General features: G+C 33.7%; 1 protein-coding gene across 4 annotated transcripts in view; it reads right to left on the reverse strand.

Annotated features, from left to right (window-relative positions):
• DENND1B (DENN domain containing 1B) overlaps positions 1 to 26690 on the reverse strand; it is a 265482-nt gene that overhangs the window by 17024 nt on the left and 221768 nt on the right. For all 4 annotated transcript variants that reach the window (XM_055319215.1, XM_055319213.1, XM_055319216.1 and 1 more), the window contains 4 exons: positions 24779 to 24819; positions 23999 to 24067; positions 18490 to 18546; positions 17567 to 17674 (listed from right to left, as the gene is read on the reverse strand). In XM_055319215.1, the coding sequence (XP_055175190.1) occupies positions 17567 to 17674; positions 18490 to 18546; positions 23999 to 24067; positions 24779 to 24819 (275 nt within the window). The remainder of the gene's footprint in view (positions 1 to 17566; positions 17675 to 18489; positions 18547 to 23998; positions 24068 to 24778; positions 24820 to 26690) is intronic.

Below are 26690 nucleotides of genomic sequence, written 5' to 3' on the forward strand. Positions count from 1 at the left end.
GAACAAAATGTGCAAAGGTCCTCTGGTGGGACGATCACTATATAATGGAATGAAAGACCACTATCAGACACTATGGGTTAAAACCTGTGCTAGTGCACAGGATTCTTTAAGGGTGCATTAATTTTGCAATTGCCCTTTTGATCACTAGATGGCAGATACCTACTAAGAAGGCAAAACACTGGATAGATTTACATTTATGGAGGGTTTTAAGGAAATGAGGGAAATCAGAGGACCTAGCAAGAAAAAGTGGGAGATGAAAAAAACAGATTGGAGTGGGGGCCCAGGCAAGGGACACACTCGAACTTACAGACTCTGCTAATCGATAGTAACAGAAAGCCAATTATTGTTTTATTTTCCTTCAACAAATATTTGAGGCTCCACTGAAAGCTGCTATTGTGCATTCCTTAAAATAAGATAGTAACCACATCTCAGTTTTAAAAAATTCTTAGCATCTTTTCATTCCACAAAGGTCCATTAAACAGATACACACACTACTGTCTTCCATGCTGTGAGGCATATGAAAGAAAAAGATATCCCTCCTCTCAAGATTTCTAATAAATACGTGGTAAAAATGTCAATCATTGAGTATAATAAAGTAGCTGTGCATATAAACTTATCCTTCATTGTAGGAATACAATTGAACTCAATCGTTTTGATCAGAGATGAAAATTTAAGTGACCATTAATACCAGTCACGATTAATGTCAAATTGTAGTATTTCTAATTAGTAGGCTCAGTCAACAGACTAACAATATGAACAATATAGAGCTGAAATCACATACTATAAACAATGGCAAATTCTGAGATCAAGTAAAGAGATTTAGAAGTTTCTGAACTGTACAGAGCTGGTGCAGCTATAGTATTCACAATGATCACTTCAGTATTTCAGTTTCACTCACAGGCTGTACAAATTAGCAAATAAGTATTAGCATTGTAACTTTTATGGGAGCCAGTACTACATGAAAAAAGAGTCTGTATCTTTTGGACGCCAAAAGACATCATAAGAAACAAAATAAGTACAATTTTGGAGAATTTTACATCATTCTGATATGAGGAATTAAAAATAAGATGGGGCACTGGTTGTCTTATGTTCTGCAATCAGACTCTTAGGTCCTAACATATTCTTGTAAAATAAAATTTTGTTTACATGAAAATGTAAAATACACATCTAGTATACATAAACATTCACAAAATTTTGGAAGTAAACGCATGTATAGCAAGGGATGCTTATTATGAATGTGAAAAAATACTACATTAAAGCAAAAGGAAGGGGTTTTTTTTTGGTATGTAATAACATTTATTAAAGAAGGTATCCTAATAGAGAAACTCAATCTATGGCTAGACATTGAATAAAATAAAGAAAATGGACTGGTAAAAATGAGTGGGAGAAGTATTTCATACGAAGGAAAAACCAAAAGCAAATGTATAAATAAAGAGTGAAAGAGGCAGAAGGCCCAAGTCATAAAACCATCAAGATAAATATTTAAAGAGACTTCAAGAAATAAATTTGGTTAAGCTACAATAAGCAAGATCAATGTTTCCTTTCTTTTCACCCCATTGTTTCCATAAAGCATATCTGACAGGTGAGTGGTGAGAACCATTCTCCTGATGCACAAGGACCCTGGTAATCTTGCTGTTACCATCTTGGTCACTAGATGGCAGACAGACACTAATAAGGCAAAATACTGGGTTAAGTTTAAATTCATAGGGTGGTTAGGAGGGTAGGGGGAAAATAAGGGATATAGGTAGATGAATGGGAAAACACATATTTTAGCTTCACAAATCAAGATGTTTTTAATATATGATTTTTTTTAAATTGGCATTCTCTGTGCTACTGTCCCCATTTCAGAGTTGAAGTAACTGAGGTCCAGAAGTGTGACCTTGCTTACCCAAAGTCCACAGTAAATCCCTGGACTTAAGCCAAAAAAACAAAAAACAAACAAACAAAAACCATAAAAAACAGATAAAAAACCCAACCCATACTTGGATGAAATAATATGAAAATAAATGAAAGAAACTCTACCATACAAAATTACAATAACTATACCTTAAGAATGCATGGAATTTTACTGAAAAGAGTTTTAAAACATGTTGTAATTTTTTATAGTTAATAACTAAAGGACAAAGTTAAGTGACTTACCCATGATTGATTTGCTTCAGTGTGTTAGATGTTTTACATACTATACTGTTTTTTATTAAATACCTAATTTACCACAACTTTTGGTCAACATTTTCCCCTTTTGTAAAAAAAAAAAAAAAAAAAAAAGCAAACAGGGAACCAAAAGCTTAAAAAAGTTAAGTGTCTTGGACCAGATTAGACAACTAGTGACAGAGCTAAGACTCCAACCCAGGTGTAGAACTCTGTTCATTATAATTATGTAAGTAAGTTCTGAGAGACTCAGGAGAAATAACTGAGAATTAATCTGAGAAAGACTTTCTCAAGATGGCAAGTTTTAACCTCATTTTTTAAAAGGTTTTACTTATTTATTCATGAGAGACACACACAGAGAGAGAGAGAGAGGCAGAGGCACAGGCAGAGGGAGACGCAGGCTCCATGCAGGGAGCCTGATGTGGGTCTCCCCAGGACCGTGGGATCACTACCTGAGCTGAAGGCAGATGCTCAACCACTGAGCCACCCAGGCATCCCTAACCTCATTTTTTAAACTTCATTTTTAAAGCAGGTAGTATTTAACAGAATGACCAAGAGTACTAATGTTCCAGGTGGGTGAAATGGCGGGTGAAGAGACAAAGGATTAACACACTTTTCCAAAGATACTGAAGACATATTCTTGTCAGGGCAAAAAAGTGAATTGGAGGGATTATCAAGATAGTGTTTGGTGAAGTCTGATGTATTCAGTTGATGAGAGCTATTATGATTAGACAAAGGAAATAAGATTTCATAGAAGCATTAATATTATATTTCTGAGCAGTTGAGTGCTACGTGAGACTAATTCAGGAGGGGTGCTTTGGAATGGTCCAGATACATCCAAGAACCCTTTACCAGTTCTCCTAGTTCACAATGATCTTGGCTTTTTGGTCAGCTGTACTCACTTCATTTTCTACCAATCAGCTGTCACCAGATATATGCTCTCTTATAATCATAGTATTTCATTTTAAGTACATTCTCTTCTTACCAATTCCTTGAGACCAAGAATCATATCTTTTAATTCATTTTTGCTTCTAATTCCACTTCCATTTAGAATGTAAAGAGCAGCTAAAGAATGTCAACTCCCATCCTAACAATGAGAAAAGGCTGGGTTATCTCAAACAAAACAACAAAAACCCCAAATCATAATTATTCTCAAACCTATCAGAGAATTGAGTCATAAGGCAGCCAAATAAACTGAATTCCAAAGGTCATAAGCCCCTCTAAGGAGAGATGAGAGACAAGACCTATTTCATTCAGGCAAAGCACAAGGAAAGAGATAGCTGGCATATAAGCAGGAGAGAAGAAATCTGCCAAGATTTAATAGTCTTAAAGACCAAATGTAGGCTAAGATATCAGTGGAATACTTGGCACTCGCAAGCCCTTTTCTACAGATAAAAATCCTATAATTTTATTTGCTAAATCAGGCAACTCCATTAGCTAGTGCTACACAGAAAGACTAGGGGTAAGACAGGAGACTGAAAAGAGCTCCCCATGGTGGTCCAGGCAAGCAGAAAGTGATGGTTGCTGCAGGGAGCAAGTAAAAAGCCCTACTTACTTTATAAAAAACATGAATTTTTTTGTAACAAAAGCCATAAACTGATGGCAGATAGTCAGCAAACTCAATCCCAAAACTTCTGGGAGACATGCAAAGGCCAAAACTCCTTTAGGGAGGAGCAGGAAACCCTATTAGGTATAGGACTCTATATTGACTTCAAGCAGAAATCTACCACCAGTACGGAGGAACAGGCAGCCCCCAAATTGCCCAACACCAGTTGCAGGTATAAGAAAGTTTATCTGCTGTGAAAGGAAGTGGAGGAATGTTGAGAAAGCCCCAAATCTGAGGCACACGGGCACATGGATTGCTAAGACTGAAGCGGTAACAGCACAGAAAACCCAGAAGACCAAGACTGAGTAATCAGCAACAGAAGTTAATTGCTGGAGCAGGGGCAAAAATATTGAGAGATACCCTATGTGGCTGTGATACAGCTAAGGGTAAGGGAGAAGCACTACGAGAAAACCTTCCAGAACCTCCACTACACATAGTCCATTCTAAACACAAAATAATAGCAGTCCACTGCAAGTAATGATATCAACAACAAAATCCAAACCAGTTCAGCTTGTGATGGATTCAATGTCTGTACTAATAGCATTATAGAAGAAGACTCTTGTTCATTTCTGGGTATAAAGACTATTTAACTTATTCTCTACTGCTTTTTCACACATGAGGTCCAGTACTCAAGAACTACCAGACATAAATAAGGAAAAAAAAAAAAGATGGACACCATGCATGAACAAATGAGATGACAGCAGGAAGATGAAATCTATAAAAAAGTCAAATCAAAATGACAGAAAAACACATAAGAGATGACTTCTCTTAATTGGCTCATCAGTAGATGAAGAAAAAAATCAGTGAACATTAAAATAGTCAACAGAAAGCATCCAAACTGGCATCTCTATACACTAACAGTGAACTATCTAAAAAAATAATAAAATAATTCCATGTACTATAGCATCAAAACAATAAAATACTTAAAATAAATTTAATCAAGGAAGTGAAATCTATATAACAAAAACTTTAAGACACTAATGAAAGAAATTGAAGATGACACAAATAAATGGAAGACATCCCATGTTCATGGATTGGAAGAGTTAATATTGTTAAAATATCTATATTAAACAAAGCTATTTACAGATTCGATGCAGTTCTTATCAAAATTCCAATGGCATACATAGAAATGGGGGAAAAATCCTAAAATTTGTATAGAACTACAAAAGATCCTAAATAGGCAAATCAATCTTGAGAAAGAAGAACAAAGCTGAAGCATCACAATTTCTGATTCCAAAATATATTACAAAGCTATAACAATCAAAAACAGTAGTACAGTAGTGTTATAAAAACATACATAAAAGAACAATGAAACAGAATCAAGATCCCAGATACAAACCCATACATATATGGTCAACTATTTTTGATAAGGGTGCCAAGAACACTCTGGTGAAAGGATAGTCTCTTTCATAAATGGTGCTAGGAAAACTGGATAGTCGCATGCAAAAGAATAAAACTGCATGAACCGCACCACTTAAATATTACCTCAAAATGAATTATTAACAGTAAGACCTGAAACCATAAAACTCCGAGAGAAAAAACCTCCTTGACTTTGGTTTTAGTAATGATTTTTTGGATATGACTTCAAAAGCATAAGCAACATAAAGAAAAATCAAGTGGAACTACCTCAAACTAAAAAGCTTCTGCATAGCAAAAGAAGCAATCAACAAAATGGAAATTTCTTCCAGTCAAAGAATGGGAGAAAACATTTGCAAATCATATATCTGATAAGGGTTTAATAAACAAACTATATAAGGAATTCATATAACTCATACAATAACCAACCCCTGCCACAAATAATCCAATTAAAAATGAGCAGAGGATTTGATTAGACATTTTTCCAAAGAAGACATACAAATAGCCATCCAGTAGATGAAAACATGCCTGATATCACTAACCATCAGGGAAATACAAATCAAAACCACAATGAAATATCAACTCACACCTGCTATTGTGCTTATTATGAAAAAGACAAGAGATAATAAACATTGGCAAGGATATGGAAATAACGGAACTGTTGTGCACTGTCAGTGAGAATGTAAACTGGTGCAATTGCTATGGAAAACAGTATGAAGATTCTTCAAAAAACTGAAAATAGAACTGCCATATGTTTAGCAATTCCACTTCTGGTTATTTATCAAGAGGAAATGAAATCACTGTCTCATACAGATATCTGCACCCTGTTCATTGCAGCATTATCCACAATAGTCAAGACATGGAAACAACCTAAATGTCTATTGATGGATAAACAGAGAAAATGTATTATGTATATAATGTGATAATATTCAGTCATAAGTATTATTCAGTAATAAGTAACAACAAAAACTGCTATTTGCGACATTAATAAACCTTGAGAACGTTAAACTAAGTGAAATAAGTCAAAGAAAGACAAATACTTTCTGATCTCATCTGTGTACCTCAAAGTCAAGCTCGTAGAAACAGAAAGTGGACTAGGAGTGGGGGGAATGAGATGTTGGTCAAAAGGTACAAACTGCCAGTTTTGAGATGAATAATTTCAGAAAACGTAATAAACATCATGGTGACTGTAGTTAACAACACTGTATTGTGTCCTTGAAAGTTGCCAGAGAGTAGGTCTTAAATGTTTTCACCATGAACAAAGAAATGGTAATTTTGTGGGAGAAGAAATGTGTGAGAAATATCAGAAAGGGAGTCAGAACATAAAGACTTCTAACTCTGGGAAATGAACTAGGGGTGGTGGAGGGGGAGGAGGGTGGGGGGTGGGGGTGAATGGGTGACGGGCACTGAGGGGTACACTTGACTATTCTGTATGTTGGTAAATTGAACACCAATAAAATTAATTTTAAAAATGGTAATTTTGTGAGGTGAAAAATGTGTTAAGTAATCTTATTGTGGTAAACATTTCACAGTGTATACATGTACCAAATCTAAAAGAATTATCTAAACTGAAACACAAACAGAAAAGAGAACAGGAGAAACAATAGCAGCAAGAACAACAAAAACTGCAAGAAAAACCACAATAGAGCATCCAAGTGCTGAAGAATACTATCAATGGGTCTAATTCTTTCTCTTCTGAACACACAGTAGGTGTTCATTAAATTTTTGTGACAGTTATTGTTGTAGTGGATAGAAGAGAAACAATATCACCAAATATTTACTAAACTTCTAGTGAGTGTCGGAAAAATAAATTCTATCACTACACTAACTCCAATCTCCACAATAACTCTATGGGAGTGGATACAGCTATCATCATTTTATAGATCTGAAGGCTAAGAGGACTAGCGAGGTTAGGCAAGTTGCTCAAGTTCAAATACATGCAAGTGGCAGAGCTGGTATTCTGGTCCAGGTTTGTTATACTCCAAAGTCCAAGATCTTTTTACACTTCCACATGGAGTCACCTACTGATGAATTGACGTAAATAAGTGAAAAGGAAGACTAAATACAAAGGTCAATGAAGGAAAGTCTATCTGAATTTGTAAATGATGGTCCTTAGTAAAGTAAGAGGAGGTAAATGATCTTGAAAGCAGTTCTTGCACATAGTAATGTCTAGGGGAGGTATATGACCTTGACTGAAAACCATAAACTAGCTCACAGCAAGATATTCAGGTAGTTTTTGTTGAATTGAATTAGATAGTCTCTCCATTATGGTGTTGTCCATTGGGTCTACATTGCGCCATTAATTACATTAATGGAAGCTTATTTTAATTAATATTAAGTTGAGGACTATCATAGAATTAGACTAAAAAAAATCTCCATATTAAATTTGAAAGAATATTTGAAATCATACCTGATCCCTTTACACAGCCCTTTTACTAATGTTAGGAAGTTTCCTTTAGGAAGTTTTGTCTTCCTTTAGTTTGGCAAAATACTGTATCAAAGTCATCTTAGAAACACAAATTATTTCTTCATTATTAGAGATTATATACAACCTATCCAATGGCAGCACTGCACCAGCTATTCTAAAAGGCTCCCAATGAAGTGTGTTAATAAATGGAAAGAAGACCATGTATTCACAGTATTCATTACTCATCTATGCTTGTAAGTAATATGACTGTAAATTATTAATACTTTTTAAAATTTATTTATTTATTCATGAGAGAGAGAGACAGAGAGAGAGAGGCAGAGAAAGAGAGAGGCAGAGACACAGGCAGAGGGAGAAGCAGGCTCCATGCAAGGAGACTGATGTGGGACTTGATCCCGGGTCTCCAGGATCAGGCCCGGAGCTGAAGGTGGTGCTAAACCGCTGAGCCACCTGGGCTGCCCTATTGTTAATACTTCTAAGCCAGTTTTTCAGGACAGTTCATATGCCAAATAATTATGTTAGCTATAAATATCTAAAATACACTGTTTCATTATTTTTTCCATTCTTTAATATTTGGAAATGCAAAATTTAACAAAGCTCTTGCAGTAACTTTTCAGTACTGAGAAATTATTGATCAGTGTAACTATAAGAAGTTGTATAACACTATTAAAATTATTCTCAAAGCAAAATAGATAAATAAATTTTTTATAAATGGCAAACTATTTGTAATTTCACTTTTGCTGACAGGGTTTCAATATTTTAACATTTAAAAAGGTTTCTTAATGCACAACAAGTCCACTGTATTTTCAATAAAACAGAATTTGATTCTTTTCACCAAACGATGTGAAGATGATTTTTCTAGCTGGAATACACAATTAAAACTCAGCAATGATGAACAAAAGAATATTACTTCCAACCACCTTAATGAACTATGTTTGTAAAAAGCACATAATAGAGTAAAATATTTAGTTTTAAAATAATTATAGCTGATTTTATTTTTCAGGTTATTGCATCAATATATCATAAGCATACATGTGTATATGTGTGGAAAGAGTCTTAAAATGGTTTCTGTGTTGAATATAGCAAGAATCTTAACTGAAATTGCAATTACTCTGTATGTATTTTGGTTTCAAAAGCATTATCTTACAATATCAAAAACATTAATAAAAGCAAAGAGGGAACAGCCTTTTATGAAATGACCAGTATTAAACTCAAACATTAAAGAAACCATAAAGAACCGAAGAAAGCTGCACACAGAGGTCCTATTTTGTAACTAGCATGAGGGCACAGACTAACTTAAGATATTTATGTATTATTCTAATATTTTATGCTCGGTATCAGGAAATATAACAATGTGTAGTAGATAAAAATCCAGCTCGAATTATAATAAGGTTCTATTATAGTCTTGTATTTATAATCTACTGACATTCCTGGAAATTTTTCTCTCTTGAGGGACATTAATAGGCAGCAGCAGTAACCCTACAAAGAAAAGACTGGCTTCCTCTTTCATCAACACGAACATTGATCTCTGACCAACCTTAAAAGCAGTTCTAGATGCAAAACAGGAAGAACATCATTTCTTTATCCTAGGATGCCTCACAGAACACAAGAATTTGTCCATTAAAAATCGGGTGCCTTTAGAATAGAGAGCTATTGTTAATTTCACCAAATGCCTTTAAAATAATTAAAGAAGTAACAGGGAAAAACTCTAAGTTAAGTATAACGGAAACTAATGAGGAAAAATATTAGCGACATGATTATTGAAGTAAAGTCTAGAATGGTAATACTCATTATATTTGCTAAAAGGAAAACTGAATAGCCTTGTTTTTGTTTCAAGACTTTGTAATAAATGACATAGTCAATTGTGGCAATAAATTTGAAGGGTAAAATTACAACATTAGAGAGGTACATTTCAACCTAAAATGACCTCGTAATATATACTGAACATGTTCGCATAAGTGAGACTACCTTCCACTATGTCTTTTTAATATACCCGGTATTGTTTAGCAAAACTAAACATTTAAAAAACGAAGTCCCAGCCACTTACTGAAAGGAGTTGGCTTTGAATTATTTCTCTGAAAAAGTAATGTTCTTGAATAGTTTTATGACAATATAAATGTTTCAATGTGTATTCTACTGCATTTCTAAAAGAGACTATTCTGAAAGGCAAATTTTATGATTATAATTTTTTTGTAACAATCCTCTTTCAAGGAAAGAAAGTACTATATAATGCCCACTAGAGGGCATTCTTGTAATCCATAACTGAATGGGGGGATGACAGGGTACAGATTTTAACTATGATCAAATTTGGCATATTGTAAATTAATATTATTTCAACAGAAAACAACAGAGGAAAAAATAACTTTCTTTAAAATTAAAGATATGTCCTGTATCTTTCAAATTGGACTTAAAGAAATCAATTTTATAAATTAGTGACATTAGCATAAATTAAATACATGCTATGTCAAAGAGTAACTTTGGGACAAGACTACTAGAATGTGTCTTCATTTAGGCAGTATTTTTTGCAGACATGTTTTAATAGAAACACATTTATTTATTTCAAAGTATTCTTGTCACTTGAAACTTTCTAATAAATTTATCACTTTAATTCAACAATTTAGCTTGATTATCATAATAGTATTCTCAATACTGAACCAAATTACAGAAGGTGCTAAAAAAAATAAGGGTTTTTTGCTTATCATGATTTGGTTACACTTACTGTTATTATTTTGTAAATTGACATTAAGTATTCTTTCCATTATCTGGGCCCTCTGCCTTCATACACCCATTTCTTCCCAGTGCCCCCAGGTCGCTATAATCTTTCTCATTGTGATTTGCAACTATTTTTTCTGGGTTAGAAGAAACAAGTGGTGTCTTCCTTCTGCAAACAATGACTATGCCATTGACCAATGACCAATACAGCAAAGCTACTGAATGAACTGTATTTTTCCAAAGATCCCAACCAATGTACCATTTTCAAAAATCTATTATGTCACCTAAGCAATAAATGGTATCTTTAATTACATTCATTTATTCCCAGAGTCCACTGAAATCCGATGAAGAGGGTCGTAAACACAATACCATAAACCGTATCCTTCTAGGTATTAATGAATATTCCTTCATTTATTATGCTCAGGAACTAAGTAATTTAGAGAGTATAAGGTTTTATCTTATAAATTTCACAGCAACTTAATTTCATTTGTGACATTTTAAAATATGAAATTTATGATCTGTAAAATGTAAACCTGATTACTCATATTTTTAAAAACATGCTTATGTACTGGAATGTCTTTTAAGTACCTACTGAACCAAAATGTGGCTTTGACATGCCTTACTTGCAAGTCTCTACATGCTAAAAAGATATATATAAAGACTTCTAAGTACATTCTTTAAAGATGAAATTATATTACTTGTTAATTATAAAATGAGCTCACAGCTTTTGTGCTATATTCCATAAATCCATTAGGATGATTGATAAACCACTAAATACATAAGGACTCCAAATGATAGCATGGTTTCTTTTAAAGTATGCATATCATCTTGTATAATGGGTAAAATGGAAAATCACATACATTACATTTTATAGAGTATCCTCCTTATTTATGCATTCAAAAGGTAATTCTTCATACCTTAAAGTATTAGTCTGCATGTGAATATATTTTTAAAACAGAATAAATGATCACTAGGACAGCAGCACTTGGTCTTGTTAGTCGAAATTATGACCATTAAAAATATTTCTATTTGTAAACACTGTATTTGGGTTAAGGTCTTGACTATTTTCCAAGTGTGAGTATTTATCAACAGGCACACTACTTTATGTCCTAGTACAAGTGAGAAAATAATCCTCCATTCATACTTTCTCATGCCGCTTTTATACAGTTAATTGGACAGTTTGAAAATAAATCTGAATGCATTGCTATTTGTCTCAGACACGAAACAGTTAAGAGTGATATGTGTGCCAGGGTTTTAATAGGGCTTAACAACAAAAAGCTTCAATCTTCCACTTTCACTAGATTTTGTTGCCGTGGTTTTGCTTGCTTAGGGCCATCCATCTGTTAATGTTGACTTGTAATATAGCTAAGCTCCTGCTTGCAGTTCACTAGTCTAGTTGATGTGTATGTCTGTGTGTGTGCATGTGTGTGTCCTATATAGACACTCAGATACATAACACATCACAATTGTTAGAGTAGGTTAAGAATGGCTAATAGCATTAAAAATGGAGCAATATTTTAGATTCAGATAAATTTTGTACCTTACTTAAAGGAATTTCTCATTCTTAAAAACTCCAATAGATTTTTACAAGTAAATATTTTAAAACAAAATTTTCAGTGACAGACTTAGTCAAAATGTTGTTTACTAAGACTACAGTATTTGTTCTAAAATAAAATTGATGAAAGAAGGTAAATGTGTGGTCAAGATTAAAACTGTTCTGCACCATGACCGGTGGCAGTATTCTCACTGGACCCAACTGGCCCTGTTTTCAATAAAACCAGAGGAGGATCCTTTCCCTGGAGTCCTGTTAGGCTGGGGCTGCTGTTGGAACTGTCATCTTCACACAAAAGGGAAAAGGGTTGGGTTTTACAAATGTGAAGCCTAATTGGGAGATCTCTATGGCTGTACCCTTGACATTTATTTAAGCCTCATCAACAAAACGGGAAATAACCATACTAATTAGCAGACTAGCACACAAAGTACTATTTGTTGGGGTGTAGATGTAGATTCACAATCTATTCCAAACATAAGCTAAGTAATGGAATACAGGCTTAAAACAACATACATTTTTCACTTTTTGTTCTTTTCTTTGATTATAAAACTTTATTTTTTCACTTACTAAAATATATTATTAGAATTTAAATGACCATAATCTTGTTTTCATCTTTTGAAAAACAGATAAAGTGTTTCATTTATCCAGGTCTAACTGGAAATGTAAAGTTCTTTACATAGCTGAGATCAACTTCTCAAATAGATAAAGAATTAGGATAAGTAAAGCCCACATTCTTTATTTTGGTCATTTTCCTGGCAATAAATTGACATCTTGAGGTCTTATAAGCTTAGAAATCAAGAGATCTCTCAATAAAGTAACCTATATATTTCTCCTCAAATCATACACCAGGATCTAAAGTTATCCCTACTTAGATTGAAGACAAATTTAGGGTCCCCACTACTTTATTGGAATAGAGGATGGTAGTGGCTACGGACAGTTACAACCAAGAGAAAAGAAAGCCAGTGCTGCTGTGATAGGAGATATGAAGTTCAAGATATGTGTATATGTATAAATGGGTAGCTGTCAATTATTAAGTACCTATTATGTGGCAGGTGTTTTATATACGTTATATGTAATGCCCACAGCAGCTTAGCAAAATGACATGTGTCGCTATTACCACTTTACAGACGTAGAAAGTAAGGCTTAGGGACACAGTGTTTTGCTCAGTGCTAAATGCTAGTACTTTTTTCAAAGTCCAGTCTCTGGCTCTCAGCACCATACCTCTGTTTCTAACTGCCCCTCCTCCACAAACACCCCACTCATCACAGAGACACGACGATAGTGGTTGTAGGTACTCAACTCCCAGGATCAGTTTGTCTGCTTTTCAATCCCTATTCTGGCTCTTTATTACCTACAGAACTTTGGCCACATTTCTGCATCCCTCTGTTGTCACTAAATCTGAATAATGCAGATAACAGTCCCCAGTGTATTTGGATTGTTGAGAGTTTTAAATTAATCAAGCGATCATATAAACATACAGACAGCCTTGCTGTTAATCAAGTATCTGTCTCTTCCTCATGTTTTCCAAGTTTGCTCTAGGGTCCTTCAATGTGATTCAACTCTAAAAACTGAAGTTTGGAAAACAGCAGTTAAGAACCTCAAAATTATCTGGATCACTGAATCCCAGAGGTCCTACAGAATCTTGCTTTTAGGTAACTGAACTTACCACATGGCAAGACTTTTAAGAGAGTATGGTTATTTAAATAATCAGATGTGAGATGAGGCCCAGAGAGAACAGGCCTTCAGTGGAAGGCTGGCTCTAACATGAAAGAGTGATGTTACTCCTCTAACTCAGTGAGTCTGAGACAAAGAAGAAAAGAGTGCATTCTAAGTTTGTTTCTTTTTGTAACCTTTATTTTTTTTAATAGTTTCTTAGGAAACTAAGCTGTCTTTGAGAGAGGTATTAATAAACCTGAGTATTTCAAAGAGACAAAGAAGGAAAACCAGATTTCTGTGATCCTTGCCTCTCCCGGGTACTTTCACTGGATGAGAGCTTTTGGGATACTGACTTCATCTGTGGATCCACAGTGTCTAGTGCTATTTCTGAAATAGTTGTGTGCTTCCTGAACAATTTTTTTTAAATCCTTGTAACATCATGAATCATAGTAGGTAGGTGTGTTTGTCTCTTTGTTTTGGCTGCTAAGCAAGGGAATGGGCCTTAGTTTCTTACTGCACTAACTTTCTTTTTCTTTGCCTTAAAGCTTATTATCTAAATTAAATATATTTTAATCTTTTGTTCTGTGTTTCTTGGTAAAATATCCATTTATTTTTGGAAATAAGTAGAATATAAACAAATGAATAAATAACCATAATGTCTCTGATGTATTTATTGATACCTAGATTATGTCTTTAACCACATCTAACTATTCCTAGAAATGCTTACCTATTTATTTATTTTTTTTGAAATGCTTACATATTTAATTGAAAATCTTAATGTGCTCAGATCCTAGTATTATTGTACTTGGAGAGACAGTAGTAAGACTACTTACTGATTTGGAAATAATCATAAAACAGTATCTTCATGGTTCTAGCATCAGCTTCTGTCTTCTATATAATACACTGAATCATATTTCTATCAAATCACTGAGACTGGATTATCTTCAAAAAGTGAACCAAGGAAGCTTTTGTGGTATCAGACCCTAGAAAACGCAGTAGACTATATCTCGTCCCTATTGATTTCCTTGTCCAAAATGCAAACAATGTATTTGAAGCTTATTGTCTTTGTAGTCTGTTTGTGTAAGTGGCTCAGTTCTCATGTGAGGACTGAGGCAACAATGACCCATTACGGTAGGCTGACCTTAAACTTCCCAGGCCTCCAGTTCTTGGTACAAAGATCCAGCCTCTAAGTACTTCAAAATGCAGATTTTTACTTGTTTTTTAGAAAAAGGACTTTCTGGCAAATGATTACAAAACAATTGGAGATAGCAAAACTCTTCTGAGATTTTGTCACCATCCTTAAAACCCTTCCCTGAGAACTGCTTTCCCTATTCACCCCTACTACTTGCCAATGTCCTTGGTAATATGGCATTCTTCTTGCTTCTCTGGCTAGAGTTGACTGAACCAAGGATTAATCTTGATCCTAGTGGGCTGATGACATTCTTCCACAAGAAAGTGGATCTGGGAATAGTGGTCCATCCTAGCCACTATTTGAAATGAGGGCCTGCAAGCACAGTGTCAGGCACACGGGAGGGACTGAGAAAGCCCATCTATGGAATGCACAGTGAGTAATCAGGCAGAGAGAACAAGAAGCCAGGTGAGAGAGAGGCAGAGAGAAGATGAGTTGGAAGATGGGGGGTGGGGAGGCCTGATATTCTTCCCTGACTGCTTTGTCCATTTTGTGGTTCTACTCCTATCAGAGGGCTACATGCATTCCTATGCCTGATACAAGCAAAGACAGAATGTTAGGTTGCGATAAATACTACTGGGTTACAAATGACTGGATATATTGACTCTTAAATAAATTCAGCTGTGCAAAATATATATATATATATATACACAGTTATATATATTTATTTATATAATGGAATAAGTATACAAAGAAACATATATATGGGGAATACACATAACCTAAAACTCAGATATTTATCACTTGGAAAGATTATTATTCAGACATTATGAGCACCTGCAAATAAACCTAAATATGTTGGCTTAACAAATTCCTATGAACCAACTAGGAAAATCATATAATTAAAAGAATAAGCCCTACTTCTCTTAATGCTTGTTAGAGTCATCATTTGTCTTATCTACCTGAAAACCACAAAATGCTAACTGATGAATACAGATAGTTGAATTAATGATATAATAAATGATGGCCATGAAAAATCAGGACAAGTATGCAATGCATGTAACCTATTATCCTGTAAGGTTTTCTGTACCTTAATACAATTTACTCTATCAGATATTGTCTAACAGAAAACAAATAAAAACAGAAATCTGTAATATATTTCGTAACTAAAATAAATAAATAAATAAATAAATAAATAAATAAATAAATAAATAAATTTTGTAACTAAATTATCATAGAAATACACTGTGATGGTAAAGATAGAAAGATATAAAAATTTAAACGAGTGTCTGAAAATAGTTTTCCTAACTTAAAACTGACATTTAGGACAGGTGTTTCTTTAAATTCAAGTGTTTTCTTTCCATCTTAAATCATCTGATAAGCAACAAAGATCTCACTGTTTTTCCCATAAAAATCTATTCACCGTGGTAAATATAACCCAAATACCCCATTATTAAGCCAATAAGCATTTGCAGAAAGTTTTTTAAGATGTTGAAGCTTGAGAACCAATAGGAATTGAACATACTAAGTGATGAAAGAAAAATAGAGAAATTGATTGCAAATCCATCACCAGTTTACAAGTTAATACATGTTTTCCAGTTAACAGTAGTAGCCAGAGAAGGTTTCTTTTTTTTTTTTTAATTTTTTATTTATTTATGATAGTCACACACACAGAGAGAGAGAGGCAGAGACACAGGCAGAGGGAGAAGCAGGCTCCATGCACTGGGAGCCCGATGTGGGATTCGATCCCGGGTCTCCAGGATCGCGCCCTGGGCCAAAGGCAGGCGCCAAACCACTGCGCCACCCAGGGATCCCCAGAGAAGGTTTCTATACTTGTAGAATTATTATTTCATTGAAGGGCTTGTTTTAGGTTGTTATTCAATCAGCATTTACTACCAATATGCTGCAATTAAGCAACACTAATGTATGAAAATATACACTTATGAATGAATATACATCATAGAGAAGGCACTTAGTATGGTATAAAAATGGTCCCATGAAGGCAAAGATGTGTTTTGCTCCCTCTGGAACACCTAGAAGAGTGACTAGTGCACAGTAAGTACTGAATGATTAAATGAATGAGATTTCTTTATAAAGGTCAGAGTTTTCATACAGCTTCACTGGCCGTCTCCCCTTCCCTAGCAACAGAGAAGCACTTTCAGGCCATTTCTCCTCTGCAGATCCAGGAAAGCGAAGTATTAGGGATGGGTTCTCATCCCATTCTCCCACTAACTCGTTATGAGTCTTAGGGTAAGTGAGGTGACCATTCTGGGTATCAATTCCTTCATCTGTAAACTTCAGTGACTAAAATAAATGAACTATAATCCAGTTAAGAATTCTTTTAAAGCTAGTTTTCTAAGGCCACTTAAAATATGATTTGGTGTACAAATTTTGCATCATTTAAACCTTCAGAAACATACTTAAGGCAAAATCAGAGATAAATGTAGCTATAATTCTAAAGACTTTCCCCCTTTAGGACAGTATTTTATATAACATCAGCATATAAGCAGAAGTTTTGAATATTTACAACAAATTAAATATCTAACTTTAGAAAAAAGGGGCATATTACTTTATATTCTGATTTCTATAGATGATTTTCATGGTCAAATTCCCATATATGAGTTTCATTTTATTTTTGTAGTAGAAATCTGTGATTTCCCCTTCATTGTCAAGCTGTTCATACTCAATGGCAATCAGATGAGGCAATTAATTAATCACAGAGACAACAAATTGTCTCTCTCCCCTTCCTGGACTGTGAGCTCTATGAGGACATAATAAAGTATGTAGAGACTGGCAACCTGAAATGACAGATCCCTAATCTTCTTGCAGCTTGCCCAAACATACCTACTCAATCTCTGTGACTTTAAGTGCAGGTCTTCTTATCATATGATAAAAAAAAAAAAAACTAATAGGTCCAAAATTGTTCTTAAAGAATTGGCATTACATAATTTTAGGATTTGGAGACATAAGTGTAAACCTTACCTGGGCAAGCTTTCGTTTTTCTGTATTTCCTCCCTTTTCATTATGTAATGTGTAAACTGGTGTATATTGTACAGAACCAGAACAGGTCCCATAATCCTCTTCATTTTCCTACATATGGGGAAATAGACAAGAGGAATTATTTTAAAATACTTTTTAAATTACATTTAGACAAACTATCTGATACAGATATGAACAGCAAAATTATGCTTTAGATATAAGTTTAAAAGATCTACTTGGGAAGAAAATGTATTTTTCTTTATTACGAATCAATGATTTCCAAAATCATCTCTATTTGGAATAATCTAAATAAAATTTGTACACAGATTATTAACTCTCATCACAAAAATGGAAGTTTTAAGTAATACTTTTTCTTCAAAGGTAGAAATTCAGAACTGACAAAATCTGCAAAGATGTAATCAAATCGAAAACACACACATATTCATATATATGCAATATTCATAGATTCAAATACGTATCTTCAAAAACAACCTTCTTTACATTAAGAACATGCTTCAAATTAAAGTAGCCACTGTTGCAAAGACCCTAGAAAACCAAATGATGGCATTCCTGGCTTACTTCTGCACCAAAGACCATCTTTATAAAGAAATTCTCAGCTTGAAGCAAGAATTTCAATTGTGATATCAAGGCAATCAACTTTATGAAAACATACATCCTGTTAAAGCATCTTTGAAGATCTCCATTGTTCTGTGATAAAATATGCAAACAATAAAGAGATTATTCAGTAGATGCATATAGAATGGCAGATAGTTGCCAGAGGGCTTGTTATGAAAAATACATTGTTGAACAAAGGGCTAAGGATATTTCAAACATCATTAAAAACATAAATCTCATGTGATTTGTAAAGTTTAAGCTTCAAACCAATGCAAGAATCAAGGAAGAATGAAAAGAAGAATATGACATACCTTGTGTTTTAGCTTACTCTTCACTTCCTTTATTCCCTGCTTTGCATGATTTTTTGCCTAGAAAAAGGTAACACAAGTGTCTGGCTCAGCATGGTTCTATTTACCATTTAAAGGGTAAGTAGATGAGATCTCACTTCATGGAACTTGCTAATAACATCCTACTATTTAGAAAAAGAACATATTATAACCTAAAACTTTTTTTCAGGAAGAGCACACCACTTACTATTATATCTAAATTAGTGAAAACATGATTAGTCTCTATTTGCATACTAGTATCCTACAAAGGCTAACATGTAGCCTATTTTGCCTCCTAAACTATAGAAAACATAGGAGTCAATCAGATGACTACACTACTCAGTCTTAATTTGAAATTGTGATTAACTAGGGGTGAAAAGGAGAAAGCACACCATCATAGCAGCAGGCTATTCGCACAAATGTCTGGACTTTAAGAAACGGGCAACTTTACAAAGCTTTATCGAAGTGCTTTTATATGCAGAAACAAGTTTTTAATAGCAGAGATATCTTAATGTTATAGCTATTTCACGTCCAGTTTTTCTGGCACAAATTAAAAGTCACTTAACGAAAGATGCTATCCTCATGTTCCATAGGGAATCTCACTGCAGCATTTGAGCCTCTCAAGTCCTGATATGATTCCTGCAGGATATAATTTAACTAAAGACAACTACGGCCCTTCCATAAAAGCCTTGGCCTTTATTCCACTGGGAATTCCCAGAGTGGCCAGAGTAGAAAAGAAAGGAAATTCACATTTATATCATGTTTCCTCAGTATATGACTATATGCTGGGTACCTAGCATGTATCAGCTCATTTAATCATCACAATTTGAAATTAATACCATTATTATTACATTTTACAAATAAGGAAACTGATTCAGGGGGGATCAGTCTGCATAGCCTATATTCAAATCTAGGCCTATATAATTTCTAAGTCCAACTTCTTCCCTTCTCAAAGGAGAAGGAAGAACTAAAGTTTTAAAAATATATCCAGGGCATCTAAGCCTCATGAGAAAAAAGACATTATAGGTCTCATTCTATAGACATGGAAACTAAGGTCATACGGACTTAAGACATTCCAACTCCTGGGACCCATGGGTGGCTCATTTGGTTAAGTATCTGCCCTCCGCTCTGGTCATGATCCCAGGGTCTTGGGATTGAGCCCCTAGTCGGCCCTCTGCTCAGCAGGGAGCCTGCTTCTTCCTCTTCCTCTGCCTGCCATTCTGCCTACCGGTGTTCTGTCAAATAAATAAATAAATAAAATCTATTCTGTATGTTAGTAAATTGAACACCAATAAAAAATTAATTTATTAAAAAAAAGAGTTATAAAAGTATTACATACTTGTGAAAATTTTTGTGATGGATTTATATATACCAACATGAAAAGATGTCAATATAGAGTTAAATGAAAATAAATAAATAAATAAATAAAATCTTAAAACAACAACAACAACAAAACTTTCCAACTCTAGTGTTCTTGCTCCTTCTACCAAACCATCCCACTTTCCCAAGTTACTTCTAGGAAGAGTGAATACATGTCTTCCCAAGTTCATTTACGGGAAGGCTCTTAATTCTTTCCTGTTAATATCTGTAGTACCTAATATAAAATTCAATATATAGTAACTGCTTTAAGAAATGTCTAAAACGCAACTAAACAATTATTTCTTTATTGTAAGTGAGGTAAAATCAAAACATATTACACACAGTAAGAGATAACCTAAAAAGCCAAACACTAAATTATATTTCCATAGTTCTTTAGAATTAATAAAGCATTTTCACATCCATTGTTTTACTGGTAAAGCCACTGAATCTACTTAGAGAGCCTGTATATTTTTTAATATTTTATTTATTCATTCATGAGAGACACGCAGAGAGAGGCAGAGTCATGGGCAGAGGGAGAAGGAGACTCCCTGCAGGACTCAATCCCAGGACCCCGGGGATCATGAATTGAGCCAAAGGCGGGACACAACCACTGAGCCACCCAGGTGACACAAAGGGTCCTGTATTACTCCCTACATTCCCATTAGGTAAAAATGAGTAACTACCAAGACAATGTTCCTGTTTCCATCTCCTAGAATTTGTCTCCATCTTTGCTCTTATTCTGTCTATATTCAAATTTTTCTAAATATCCTCTATTCTTTCAAAATTCACTTGATTCACACTAATCTTTTCAGATGCTCCTATGCATATAAAGTTGAATTTAGAGTGAGTCATGGTTCTAAATGCCCTCCCCCCTCCACTGACCTCTTTCAGACTATTTGGAAGATGGGGCACAGGTTTTCAATACCAAGTCAAAATTAAGCAATAAATATCCCCTACAGAGAAGCATCCAGCAAATGGCTTTAGTTAATAATTTAAAATGCCAAAACCTAACAAGAAAGTTGACTCAGAAAATCTTTTAGCCAAATTAATTATGTCTTCACTTTACTGTTACTTTCAGATTGATAAGAAAAGTGTATGTGTTAATTCTAGTTTTCTTTATGATCTTTACAAGCATAGAAAAATATAAGCATAAAAGGCACAGAAGAAATGTTCTAAGCATAGAAAAACTGTTCTCTGAATAGGACAAACTCATTATTTCCTTCAACAAATATATATTCAATTCTTCTGTAGTATGTTCAAAACACAGAGTGAAGTGACAGTGGCATAAACATACAATTAGCAGGGACAGTACTTCTGTCACTCACAGTATGTACCACACTCATTTCTCTAACTCATATAACCAGTACAACACCTAGTTTATTAGAGATACTCAATTTACTGAATGAATGAAACAGTTTAAAACAGGGTTCCCAGTTTTTAAAAATTTACTATCTATGGAAAGTCAAGTAAATAAATTCTGTTAAACCCATTCAAGACAGATTAGAAGTTTTGTTCATAGTAATCTGTGGTCAAAGGAGGAAGTTCAAGAGTTCATATTTCAGAATATGAGCATGCTGGATAGATGAGTTTTAGATACAACTACGAAAGTCATAAATTGACTTTATTTGTCCCAAACCTCTTGACTTTGTGATTCATGTACAACATGATCATGAGATAAATGGTAAAAGTGATTAAATATATTCTGAAGATCTTCATTTGCCTGAAATTAATTTAGGAAATAATCTTCCAGAGAGAATTTTAACTAGGAAACATTTTACTATTCTGCAGAAAATAAACACTCTACTGATTAGAAAGATAAAATATGAAAAATGAATGAAATTTTGAACATGCTTATTTCTGGGATTTTTGGAAAATATGAGTGAAATTAAGGAGAAAAAACACACTTAGCAAAATAATATAACACAATTTCTCTAAGCCCGAGGAAAAACTTCAAGAATTTGTTCAAGGAATAAAATAAAGGGCATTTGATGAGGAAACATTGTTTAGAATCTTAAATGAATGTGAGAAACAAGCTAGTCTAATGTTTCTCATGGCAGCCATATGCTATTTCATTGTAAAAAAACAAAATCTCTCCAAAAACTCTCCAAAAATCAAATCACCAGTATTATAAGAAGATAGTGATATATTCAGAGAGGTTTTCCAGAAAAACTATGAAACGACCAAACAAAATGCAGGGGCTGATGTTTCCCAGGAAAAATCATGACCTTTTCTACTCTTACATTATGATAAGGCTTCAAACAGTTCAGAATTTTGGCCCGTTTTTTTGAATCCATTCTGTAGATTAGCTTCCCTACTATAATATGTAATCTTTGAAATGTTTTTTTTTAACAGTAATGGTAGCTACATATATGTCATAATTGTAAGTTAAAACAAGAATAGAAGTTCAAAGCTTATTTAAAATGTAGTATTCCATTGTTAATTCAATCACATCAATTCCTTTACTGAGAAAGCATTTGAAGATAAATTCCTATAAAATGAAAATTATTGCCCTTGGGCGCCTGAGTGGCTCATTAAGCGGAAAAGTGGAGTGTTGGACTCTTCGGCTCAGGTCATGATCTCCGAGTCATGAGATGGAGCCCAGCACTGGGCTCTTTTGTGTTCAGTGTGGAGTCTGCTTGAGATTGTCTCTCCCTCTTCCTCTGCCCCTTCCCATGCTGCACATGCTCGCGCTCTCTCTCTCTCTCTCTCTCTCTCTCAAGTAAATAAATAGATAAAATCTTAAACTACTGCTTGGAATATTTTTATTTTTATTTTATTTATATATTTATTTTACTTATTACATTTAAAAAATACTTTACTAAATACCAACACCCTAAGAGATAAAGATGTGTGCAGGCAAAACAAGTGTTGAAATAGAAGTATCTCTACAGGCCCTATGAGCACACAGAATGTATAGAAAAACCCTTGGAGTGTGGGGTTAGAAATTTGGAAATTTTTGTTCAGGGAAACAACTATGCCTAAACTAAACCTTTAATAAGATGAATTAGTGTTTACTGGGTGAATAAAATCCAAGAAATAAATGTTTCAGTTAGTAGACATGGATTATATAAGAATAGAGGCAGAAGAGAACATCTTGCATTCATGAAATTAGGAGTAGCTCAGTATCTTTAGGGATATGGCAGGCTCAGGGGGTTGGGGTGAATTGAAAGGACACAAGAGGGGTCAAGGTCTTACAAGGTCTTAAATGGTCTTAGTTATCACATTAAAGAGATTTTTATTTCATTAATTATTCTGTGTTACTGCTATTGATACAGGTGTTCTTAAATTTTACTAAAACCTAAAATAAAATCACTGAAGAATTTTAATTATGGAGAGTCAAGTATCTTTGAGGGAAGAGAAACTGCCATATTTTTCTATTTTTTCCTACTTAAGCCTCAAGTACACAATGAGAATTTAAATACATTGTTAGGGATCCCTGGGTGGCGCAGCGGTTTGGCGCTTGCCTTTGGCCCAGGGCATGATCCTGGAGACCTGGGATCGAATCCCACGTCGGGCTCCCGGTGCATGGAGCCTGCTTCTCTCTCTGCCTGTGTCTCTGCCTCTCTCTCTCTCTCATGCTCTGTGTCTCTCATGAATAAATAAATAATATTTTTTAAAAAAGTAAAAAAGAGTATAGCTTTTAAAAAATAAAATAAAATACATTGTTAAATGAAAGAATCAAATCTTTAAAAATGGCACTTCATTATGGGCTGTTTCAATTTAAGTTCACAATCTTGCTGATAGCTTTGAAATAAACTGAAGAATTGTTTTTAGATTACATAAAGGAATATCCTTTCTATACAGTAGTTGTAAAAACTGAATTCACTTTGGTCAATATTAACTCTGAATTTTTTAAAAGAAAAAATAGGAAGTATTCTAGACTTATATGTCTGTAGGGTAGGAAAATGTATTACCAAAAGAATTTTTTTTAAAGATTTATTTATTTATTCATGAGAGACACACAGAGAGAGGCAGAGACACAGGCAGAGAGAGAAGCAGGTTCCTCACAGGGAGCCCAATGTGGGACTCTATCCCAGATCCTGGGATCATGCCCTGAGCTGAAGGCAGACGCTCAACCACTGAGCCACCCAGGTGTCCCATCAATAGAATTTTTAAATATCAAAAGAAAACTTACAAATTTATATGCTGTCCGTACAGCTGGAGTTGCTTTGGTCATTGCTGTGTTAAATAGTGCACCTCCTTTCTGCAAAGGGAAAAACAGAAACATATTTCCAAAAATTTTAAACCAGACTGTCCTGAAAGCAAAGCATTATTAATAGTATGGAAAAAGAGCTTTACTCAAAGCTAAACAAAGACCTACAGAAATTATGTCACATTAAGTGTTTTCAAACTTTCATACACTATAGTAATTTCAGACAAAATGTAAACATTCTACTCTGTTCTTTTAGTTAGTGTAATATATGATTTAAGAATCATTGTATCTTTGCAGTTTAGGCAGACTTGAGCAATATGACCAGTAATAGGTTTATATTTAAAACTTAGTAAAAAAAAAAAAAAAGAGCTACAATCAACTCTATTGTTTTAAGGTTGAACAATAAAGCCTAAATCTGTGGAGGCAAGTTTTACATTTAAAAAATCACATTAACAAAAGTACATTACCAAAAATGACAAAACTACCCTCGAATCCTACTTGTAATTCCTTTGTTTTAGGATATAATAGAAGGTTACAATAACATCTTGCTTTTCAAATTGTGCCATTTATGGAACAAAAACTTTCCATTTTAAAATTATGGCATCAAATTATAATAACATAAAATAAAAATATTTAAATGTGAAAAAATATACAAACATTTCAAATATTGCCAATTAACAGCATAAGTAGTATTCTTTTACTGAACATTTCTCCATATATACTTGAGTGAAGGAATTAAAAACAGTGAAGGATTATCATTACCTTGACAGTATGCACCCACTGTTGATATGACCTTGGGTTCCCTGGAAAATATAAAAATAAGATGTCAGGAATATTTGATCTAAAATAAGTCCATAAACTAAAATTAATCAAGAACTAGCATTTCCAGGTTTTTAGCAGGCAAATTTTATTTATCTGCAATGTTGTGAAAAAAGCAGTGGTATTGGAAGAACTATTAAATTGTTCTAATTCTTAGGAACACGGTGATTAGAATGTTTAAGAAAAGACATTTTTTCTTCACTCCCATATAAAGGCAACATATTAAAGTAATCTATCTTCTTTCATTTTAATATCACATTCAGAGTGGGAAAATATATCCCCTTTTTTGAAATCCAAGATTCCTATGTCTTTTATAATAAATTTTCAATGTTTTATGTCTATGTTGTCTTGTAAAAGGTTGCCTCTTTTATGCAACTGGGTTCATTTAAAAATAACACTGCAGGTGCAAAGGGAAAGAAAAAACTAGAAGGGAATTTAAAAATTGCAAAGAAACTTGAAGACAAAAAGCAATTATTCTATGGTTTTTGATTATTAACATTAATTGATAGCAAATTTTACTATAATGCAATTAAATCACAGTCATGGTTCTTAAGATATTCTCTAGTCATAAATCCAAGTTTGAAAGATACTACCCAAGGAAATATGAAGCAAATGAAAGTTATAGTCTACAGAATATGATGGTTATTAGAAAGTTCAAATACTGACAACGTTCTTTTTTTTAAGTTTTTATTCAAGTTCCAGTTAGTTAACATACAGTGTAATATTACTTTCAGGTGTACAATACAGTGATTCAACACTTCCATACAACACCCAGTGCTCATCACAAGTGCACTCCTTAAAACCAGTTTTAATAAACCTAGTAATCATATTTGGTTCCAAATATGGTAATTTAATTAATACAATTATTTCAGAAGGCAAAAAAACAATACACAGTCTCAAGTAATGTTTTGTATCAACTTGATTTCTTTTACCTTCTTGGTTTAAATGCTTAAAAAAACAAAATCCTGATGGCTACTGAGAGACTTTCCAGTACAGATAATCCCTAAAACAGATTATGATCTGTTCTTTTTTTAATTGACGTAGTTGACATATAACATTATATTAGTTTCAAATATAGAGCATAATTATTCGATACTTCTATATATTGCAAAATGATCACCACATAAATCTTGTTAACATCTGTCACCATATATGTTCTCTACTTATATGTAGTTGTGTTCTTTTAAAAAAATTCATTACCTTGCTGTTATTACAATAGAAGCAGAATGAACCCAGCCCAAGAATTGACTTCCAGCTGTTTTCTTTGCATTCCTAACCAACGTCATGCAAAATGTATCCCGGTCTGAAATTACTCCTGTAATTAAAAATCTTTCTCTAATTAAAAAAAGAGAATCAAGAAACAATCCCCATTGAGAAAAACATCTCTTACTACTACTCAGCACTGCACTTCATTTTTCTAGAAGAAAATACGTAGGCAAAAATGATATTTTTTTCTAATTTTATGAAATGATTATAGCAAAATGTGTCTACTTAAAAGTCTCCATAAATAAGATTTGCAGTGTTTAAAAACGATGAGTTTCAGGTGGTATTTGCCCTGAACAATTTTTAAATCATATTTCCTTTGTAGAATGACAAAAAAATTAAACTTATTCTAATCAACTTATTTCCAAGGAGAGTTTATTAAATACAAAAAAATAGTGTATCTTTATCTAGACTGTTCATATACTTTTATTTCTCTATTAAAAGTTCTCATCAGTTCATATACTTACTAACTTCTCTATTAAAAATCACACATTTAAGACTTGCTTACTATTTATAGTAATTTGGAAAGTGCTTTATTTTCACCCTTTTTCCAAAATGAAATGAAGAAAGTAGAAAGAGAAACATTAACTTC

The sequence above is a fragment of the Nyctereutes procyonoides genome, unplaced genomic scaffold, assembly GCF_905146905.1.
Source record: "Nyctereutes procyonoides isolate TBG_1078 unplaced genomic scaffold, NYPRO_anot_genome, whole genome shotgun sequence".
Lineage (NCBI taxonomy): Eukaryota > Metazoa > Chordata > Mammalia > Carnivora > Canidae > Nyctereutes > Nyctereutes procyonoides.